Here is a 9130-nt window from a genome sequence, read left to right as displayed (position 1 = left end):
AAAAAATAAGGTGGGAAATGCACGCTTAAAGATTAAAAGGGAGGGCTCACCTCGTAGTATTGCAGCTTACTAGTGGCATAGTCATCAGGCAACCAATCAGGCATATTGCCTTTGAATAGCTCATCCACAGAAAGTGTGTCAAATCCACATTCTTGTTTCTCATCCTCTGTGGTAGACATGACCAACAAAAATATATATATATGGAGAGAGAGAGAGTTTTTTTTTAACAAACAACAAAAGAAAATATATGACCATTTTGCCTTTTTACCTAGAGGTGGAGACAAGGTTCTGCAGCGGGATGTGATAACACGGAAGAAATCTTTATTCTCAGTAGCATACCAAACTTTTGTTTCAAACTTGCAAAAGCAACCTCTTGGTAGATACTTTGCCCGTAATGTCAACACTCCGGTGTGCTCGTCAAAGTCTAAAAAAAAAAAAATCAATTTTATATAATATTAAAAAATATGAGTTATTTAATAAAAAAAAAATCAAAAATATCATATCTTTTGGGTTTTTAGCTGATCATCCAATATCGGATCGTGAGTTAATAATGGGTTTTGAATTTTTATAGGGATTTATCGGATTTCTAATTAAAAAAAAATTAAATCCAAACCGGATTATATACAAGTCGCCGGATTTATTGGTTGACCACGGTATGGGCCATATACGAAAACAATGCTTGAAAATTAAACACTATAATATAACAATATTTTTTTGAAACAACAAAATAACTTCTAAATTATTTGTTTTCTAATAGATGTTATACATTCAATCAAATATCAAAATGGTAGGAATGAAAAGAAAAATCTAGTTAGTTTTTAAAATTAAATGCTCTTAAACATGTGACTAAGATATGTATCTGAAGCATGAAATGTACCGTGTTTTTGTGAATTGGAAACTAAAAGTTTTCTTACGCACGGATTTAACCGACAGTTATAAGATACACCGTTTTCCTTTTGTTTTCTCTTAAATAATGTTTTCAACGTTTTCAGCACAAAATTAAATAACTCATAAAAATGTATAAAAAATGTATTCAATATAGAATTTAAGATTATTTATTTTAAAATAATAAATCTAGTGTTATTTAAACATGAATATTAAAAATATTATAAATATCTAGTGTGATTAAATTTGATAAAATATTCTGAAATTTATTGTTATCGGAAAAGTTTGTAAATTCTGAAATTGTTTTAAAGGTGTTTTAATAGATTTTTTAGTCACAGACAACAAAATCTACATATCTTGGTTTTATAATAGATTTTTTAAATTTTCAATTCACATAAAATCATCTAAAATTTATAAAATTAACTAATTCAAATTTTGTGAGTGGACAAATTATTGCAATAATGATTTGTTCCTAGGCCTGGTCGTTCGGGGCCTGTCGGTTTCGGTTCGGTTGATTAGGATTTTCTGATTTTCGGTGTTACGCTCATAAGTCATGTTCGGGTTTTACTAATTATAGGGCCAGGTTCGGTTCGGTTCCTTCCGAATTCGGTTCGGATCGGATTGTAACCAAAGATTGAAATCGTCCAAAATATAGTTTTTAAACCTCAAAAATGACAATTTTTTTAAAAAAAAATATAGAAATTATTCAAAAATCTAATTAAAAATAGTTAAACTATCTAAATTAACTAAAAGGTATTCAAAATAACAAATACAACAAACTACAAAAATATTTTGAATACTCTAAAATATATAATTCACCTTAACATATATTACAACATTAATATATTTAAGTAATTTTAGATATTTTTGGATCTTAGTTTGGATTTTGGTTTGGTTTGGATATTTTTGTATAACGATTCGTATCCAATGCGGCTAGGTTTAGTTATTTGTTCCGTTTGGATTATATTATTGGGCTTCAAAGTTTAGAAAAGCCCAATTACTAACTATGTCAGTTGCTAACCGTATATAAAGGAAGTAGAGAGAATTTCGGGAGAGTTGATTTTATTTCTGGGAAAGAGAGAGAAAAAGATACGTGTCTTTCTTTCATTTCCCGCATCGTCTCTTTGGGTGAGAATGTCCGACGCGGTGCTGAAGAAGGGAGATAGTAATACCTTGAGTGATAAGGTAATTGAATTCTTTAGTTGCCGTCTCCTCTTTTTGGGTATTTTGCATTAAGTCGGTGATATTATTCTTGAAGGAACACGATGCTGCTGTTCTACCACCAGACCAGCCGTTAAATGAATTAACATCACCAAGTTATGCTGACAGTAACACATTGAGTGTTAAGGTAATTTGGCTTGTTTTCTAGTTTGTCATATCTATTTTGTGGTGGGCGTTTTTTTAAAAACCTGGTGGTGCATATCCTTCAGGAACTCGGTGCTTCTCCACCGCCACCACCGCCACCGGTACCGCCGCCTCCGACCTACAAGCCGTCAGCACAGGGTTTTGTTGATGTAATATTTGTTAGTAATAAATAAAAAAATAAAAAAATACACATCATAATCAATTTATATAACATATAAATAAAATATAAAATACTTTATACATATATTATTAGTATAATGCTTTCATAATATAAGTCCAATTAATATTGGATTTTTTATATGACACATTGTGATATAATAGACAATTAAAATCACAAAATATAATAATTCAAAGTAATAAATAAAATTGTTATGTTTTAAAATGTTATATTAACAATTATGTAATACATTTTAATTTACAAATATATATTATACCTTTAGTACAAAGAAAAAAATTAAAGCGAAAGCTAATATTTATACAGTCACGGGTATAAATTATACTTGCTCTAGAAATAAACAACAACAGAGATTATTTTTATTTAACAAATTTATTTTAATAGATATTATAGTTCCAAATATGTTTATATATTTTATGTATTTATAAATTTATTTTCTTTGTTTTTAAGGGATGCTAAGATTTTGAATTTGGACAAATTTATGACCCACCTCTACATTATTTTAATTAGGATTAAATTTATATCAAAATATTTTATTAAATTTTTAATTTTTATTTTTATTATAACTGTAAAGATTAACTTTCAATATAAATTTATGTTTAAATACTACAAATACATCATTTAATATAAACAAAAAAAAACTAAAAACATAAAATAAATACCGGACGGGTCAAGCTCTAGTACATAATTAAATAGTACTCACGTACATATTTTTATGCTCCAAAAAATGGGCTAACATACCAATAATATCTCCTAAATTCAAGAAATCTAATTATTTCCTGCGATTTTTGAGATACCATCTAGGATTTGTTTTATCGTACATACTTCATGTATAAATAGGACACCACATCACACAATTTAATCTAGACCATAAAACAACTAGGTGATTTCTTCTAGATAAAATATGATTGGGCTCTGAGCGCTCTCTTTAGCTGTATGGGGAGCTTCCTCCCCCCGGCCCCACCACTTGGGAGTCCAGTGGCCATAAAATTGCCTTCTACTCCTCAAGACGAGCTGAAGAACGAGTTACTGGATGCTATTCTTCTACCGGTACCCCTCTCCCCGTTATTATTTATTTTTTTTTTTAAAGTTTTGCTCTTTCCTGTATTATTTTGCATTAAATCGGTGTTGATGTTCATTCTCTGAAGGAACCCAAACCGGGCAAGCGGGCGGTATATATACAGTCACCAACTCCATCTAACATGGAATATCGAAGAACCTTTCATCATCGGTACACTCCTTGTCCAACTTATAGTCCCACTGCCCCTGGCGGTTACAATTACTCTCAATCTCAGGATGCTATGCACGCCAAGCCACTGCTCTTTGCTAAAATCGCACTCCATTGCTACAATCTCGAAAAGGTATCTCTTTTTTTTTTCTTGCTTCTGTTTTAACCATATATATAATACATTGATGACGTGGTTGATTTTGTAGGGGACACACTTTGAACGTTTGGGTCTGCCTCGAGCTTATGACCAGACCTTAGAGGCAAGGGATCCAGCACGCAATTACACTTGCAGGTTTGAAACAAATGTTCGGCTTGCCACTGAGAATAAAGATTGCTTCCATGTTATCACAACCTGCTGCAGGCCCTTGCCCCCACCTCCTCCTTCTGGTAAAAAAAATTAATGCGAAAATGGTCTTATATCTTCAAAAAAAAAAAGACCACCTTCTCTCTCTTATATTATTTACTTGTGTTGGTCATGTCTACCACAGGGGAAGATGTATTCCAATGTGGATTTGACACACTCTCCGTGGATGAGCTTTTCAAAGGCAACATGCCCGATTGGTTGCCTGATGACTATGCCACTAGTACGCTGCTGATGCAATACTACGAGGTCATGAGCCCCTCCCTCCCTCCCTCCTCTTTAATTCTTTTTTTCTTTTGCTGACATTGATTATTTATTTCTCAGATGAAAGAATCAGAGGTGGAACAAGCCAAAGAATGGCTTCATCTTTACGCTGAACTAGCCTTGTACACCAAGAAGCAGACGGATCCGGTGAGTACCCAAAACAAAAGACTTTTTTTTTTTGTGTGTATAATATGTTATTATAAGGAATCTCTTCTTGGTCTTGTGTTGCAGTTCATGTTTGAGCGTTCAAAGCCCCTGGAGCTCGGAAAAGTTGTTGTGCAAACCAGAGGAGTTGTCGACTCTCTGAAAGAGGTTGAGCTGTTGGATAATGCAGTCTTTTTCATAACCTTCAAAACAAGTTGCGGTGGTGTGTGGAAAGGTATCATCAGGAGGACAAGGGATGAGATTCCAGAGCATCTATCCCTTGAAGCCAAGTGCTTCATGTGATGTGATAGTCTCTGAGGTTGACTATGAGAGAAATTATAAACGTTTGTAGTTTTCTATCTACGCTAGCAAGTATATCTTTTAAGTTGATTTAACGCCTTGTGTAATCGTAATGTTGTCTTTTAAACTTTACTACTGGTATTCCGGTGCTAGCGCCAGATTCGTATGTTTTGTTCTTACGTGAATTTTACAATTTATTTATGATCTTCGTAAAGAATATATGTTCACATATATAAAAATATGTTGAAAGAAAATGATCTTTTTCTGATGCATTTGATAGTGGTTAATTAGCGAAAGTACTATATTACTTTGTTTTGAAGCAGCTTAGTTCAAAGTGGAATAACATAAGTAACTGTGACTTATTGATTGAATAAAAGTAGAATAAAAAGCTGATATCGTAACAAATTTTATTTAGTTGGAATTTAGACATAAAGTAAAGTTGATGTCTTATTTAGAAAACATGCTTATACTGTTAAGTACCATGTGGACAGTATATAGAAGAAACAACATTTGAAACTTTATTTTAGAGATTAATCTGAATTTAAACATCTGTAATGAATTCACATATTTTTTTTCTTTTAGTTTTTGGTAAGAAACTAATTCTAACAATGGAACATATTAGAAAATGAGGAAAAACATTTATATATTTTTTTTGAAAATTAAAACGAATATCCAAAATAGTATATTAATAAACTAAAAATTGGAACCTAAAAACCCGTCTTATAAATTGTAATAATGTTGAATCATAGATGATTTTCCTACATATGGGAGAGCTTATATTAGTTCACTCAAGATCGGTGATGATAAGGTCGACGTCAAGTCTTGCAATCTCGTTTTGGTTGTAGTCTGTGATGGTAAGAGTAACTTCAAGATCATCAGTTATGTTATTGTCTTCGGCTGTTAGTAATTTCATCACGTATTAGTTGTCTCTTGAATAAGCAGGATTGAGTCGGGGTTGTCTATTTCATGGTATGTTAACATAAATTTTGTGCCCTCAAGTGTTGAGTCATTAAAATTACCTTGATGGTCGGTGATAGATGTTAGTAATTTCATCACGTATTAGTTGTCTCTTGAATAAGCAGGATTGAGTCGGGGTTGTCTATTTGATGGTATGTTAACATGAATTTTGTGCCCTCAATTGTTGAGTCATTAAAATTACCTTGATGGTCGGTGATAGATGGTAGCTGGAAATAATAGATTGTTGTGTGTTGGGCTGTGGATGTAGACTTGTAGTGTGCGCCAGGGATTTGCTCCTGAAGATCTTGTTTGGTGTGAGAACTTCTAAGACAGAAAATGTTCGTTATTCATTCTTTGGTTATTTATGAGAGTTCAAAATTGAAAGCAATGTAAGGTGTTATAGCTATGTCTTATAGATGGTGAGTTTAAGTTCTCAATTTTCTTGACTTCTTGTAACATTTTGTTTAAAAGACCATTTATTCAGAAGAGTTTGTTTTTTTGGGTCAATGCTTTGTGATGAAATGAATGTTTGTTTACGTTAGATTGTTATTTTTTATCAAGATTATCTATGATAAGTTTTATTTAGTGTGAATTTGTAAGAGACAATCATAGTATATGTTTTTTTAATATTGACGTTTCATTTTATTAATAATATAACTATTATTTATAATTTGTTCAGGATTCTTATTTTTTTAATTAAGCAATGATATTTGTACTATTTATTCTAAAGTTTCTTAGGGTGCTTAGTTTTTAAACCAATTGAATCATATAATGAAGCTTCTGCTAATTTAACTTATTTTTTAATCGGCAAGAAATCATAAGTCATGTTTTCGTTCTTATGATCTTACTGGGGCCCATCATTTCCTCAAATTCGTTTGCAAACTCAGCATCTGTTTGTCATTGGAAAAATAACAATGCAACATGGTTTTCCGGCCTAAAATGGAAGATATACTGAGCTTTCATAATTACGTTTTTATAAATTAAGATTGGGCCCAATAGACTTTTAAGTGACCAAGCAAAGCAAGATGAAAATTTTGAGAAGAAAAAACATAGAAAATATTCTGAAGTTGACTACACAAAGAGATTCAGAGAGGAAGGGACTTGCTAAACAGGTTATTCAAACTTGGAAGAAAATTAGAAACAAAAGGAGCATGATCGGGCTTGGACACTCCCAATGATGCGAAGCTAACCATTGTGAGGCTTCTTGACGGTGCAGACATCCTCTGCATAAAAGCGTTGATATTGTTTGGTAGTGGTGAGTGTAGAACCTAAAGTTTGATAAACTGAGAGCCCCAACTGCGCTGGCGTTATGGCACAATGAACATGTGAAGGAAGAGAATGCACGGGCAGACACCACCCATTAGTAGTTTCAATTCTAACAACTTCTCCAGTGCCAAGGAAATCCACAATCTGTTATAATAACAAATGAGATAATGAAGACATGAAGCAATTAAAAAGGATGAAAGAAAGTTATGATTGCACATGTGAGTAAGAATTGAGGACACATGCATTAAGCTCAGAAACAGTCACAAACTTGCTTTCTATACACCTTTGTACTTAGTTACCTGAGGAAGTTGACATATCGTGTGCATCTTTGATACCGTTGTGGATCTTATTTGTCGTACTGATGTATCTACTTGAAGTTCTAGCTGCTCAAGCTCATCTACTCCCATACCGGCTCACCTATCAAGTGCCTAAAGACAGAAGAGTTAAGTAGCTGGAGACTTGAAGTAAGTATTTACTTTTCAAGATGTGTAATGAATTACGCTGAGTACCGTTGTGAATGTTGTAGGATCTCAACTCTTGATTTGAGCTTCAAGTAGTCCTCGTACTTCTCCTATCATTTAAGAGAAAATAAATTAAAGACAATTTAAACGTTGAGGTTAGTCCTTGACAATTCATATATATATATATATATAGAGAGAGAGAGAGAGAGAGAGAAGATATACATTCAAGTCTTTAGCTGATGTGGGATCATTAATTAAATATCAGTCTATGTCTTGAGATGGAACCTTCTCCAAGCTAAGGACATCTTACCAATAGTGAGCATGCCCAAAGAGGTATTCACCAAATTAAAAGTCCCACGGCATGCATCAACTCTAGATATCTCTGCTGTTGCAATGGCATTGGCTGTGATGGAGAGGCCAGGACAGCCATAACCCTAAGAAGCCCGACCAAATTAAAAAAACGAATCTTCCATCCACATATAAAAAAAAAAACAGAAACAAAGCATTTCAACTTACCTTAGTAGAGCCCCCAACAACACCTAAAGCTCCAAGTTTTGGAATGATATGGAATGGAAACTTTGCCTTCTCCCAGTACTGATGAGTAAAAATCAAAGAAAAAGGATGATGTCACGCAATGATACTATCAAAGTAAACAAACAAACATGAAGATAGACAAACCTCTGTCGTCATAATGGGGGCAACTTCTTTCTCCATGAACAGCCTGCTCCTCCGGAGTCAATAGTTCATTAAAATGATAATAGTCTAAAGCTTCAAGTATAGAGAAACACACAGATTGAAGCAAAAGCACAACAAAACATCACAAAAAATGTATATTCTCTGAAAAAATCCTTACTGCACGGTGTGAACTAAGAGGCTGAAGTTGCTTGAGGAAATGCAAAGGATACGTTCATAGCCGGCAAATCAAAATACGAACTCTTCACCTTCTTCTCAGCCTTATCTACATTCAAAAACTCAAATAAGATTTCATTCCCTATACACTTCTGATTCCATAAGTCTATGCAATCATGAATCCCTTGCTTGATCTACAAATGAAAGCAATCTAAGAATTCGAAATCGCAAAATTCTCAGAATCAAAAACTCAATTTCATTGACAGAACCAATCATATTACTTGGTATATCAGGTGATTGACGAATGAAAAAAACTCAACCAATTCTCAAGAAATGAAACAGGACAAGATAACAAAAGATCAAACCAGCAAGCGAAAATAGATGAATCAGGAAAACGAAACATGCATACCATTTGAGAAAAAAGACGATAACGAACCTCGATTTGTAGATAATAGCACAGTCATGGTGGCGACGATTGCGATGGAAAACTTTTCGTAGGTTTCGTGATAGGAACGAAAGTAGATAATGGAATTAATATAATAACAACCAGGAGTTTTGATCCAGGATATGATCTGGTTACATGAAGCTTATTACATGGCTCGGGGAGACGTTACAGAGTTTGGATCGATGCTGAGGTCGCATGTGAAAGAGGAAGACGACGATGAACCCTAACACCGATCGAGTCTCTAAACAGGCTAAAGGTACGGGCTTAACCTATTCATTTTAATAAAAGTCAAGCTCTCAAACACTCAATTACAAAACAGCCGAAGAAAACAATCGCAGAGGACGACATGTGTCGGTAAAAGCCCCACTCTCCTTGAGGACGTGGAAGAAGGAGGAGAGAGCATAGTCTACTTTATTGTATAAGATATTAT

At 33.6% G+C, this 9130-nt stretch overlaps 1 protein-coding gene and 1 pseudogene across 2 annotated transcripts; one reads left to right on the top strand and one right to left on the bottom strand.

Moving 5' to 3' along the window:
• Window positions 1-1949: 1949 nt before the first annotated feature.
• Window positions 1950-4936, top strand: LOC106325176 (UPF0725 protein At2g20620-like). Of its 2 annotated transcripts, none has more exons than XM_013763198.1 (9): window positions 1950-2070; window positions 2144-2233; window positions 2316-2399; window positions 3323-3475; window positions 3574-3786; window positions 3860-4040; window positions 4142-4263; window positions 4339-4425; window positions 4510-4936. In XM_013763198.1, exons 1-9 carry the CDS (start codon window positions 2020-2022, stop codon window positions 4723-4725), a joined length of 1197 nt encoding a protein of 398 aa, XP_013618652.1. In that variant the 5' UTR covers window positions 1950-2019; the 3' UTR covers window positions 4726-4936. The 2 variants fall into 2 exon arrangements, with proteins under 2 accessions (XP_013618652.1, XP_013618653.1); XM_013763199.1 differs by having other exon boundaries at window positions 4148-4263; window positions 4510-4868.
• A 2505-nt stretch (window positions 4937-7441) lies between these two features.
• LOC106323805 overlaps window positions 7442-9130 on the bottom strand; it is an 8946-nt pseudogene continuing 7257 nt past the window's right edge.

Source organism: Brassica oleracea, chromosome C2 (genome assembly GCF_000695525.1).
Source record: "Brassica oleracea var. oleracea cultivar TO1000 chromosome C2, BOL, whole genome shotgun sequence".
In the NCBI taxonomy this organism is placed as follows: Eukaryota; Viridiplantae; Streptophyta; class Magnoliopsida; order Brassicales; family Brassicaceae; genus Brassica; species Brassica oleracea.
The sequence above is the reverse complement of the archived record's forward strand: the minus strand, read 5'-3'. Positions and strand labels throughout refer to the sequence as shown.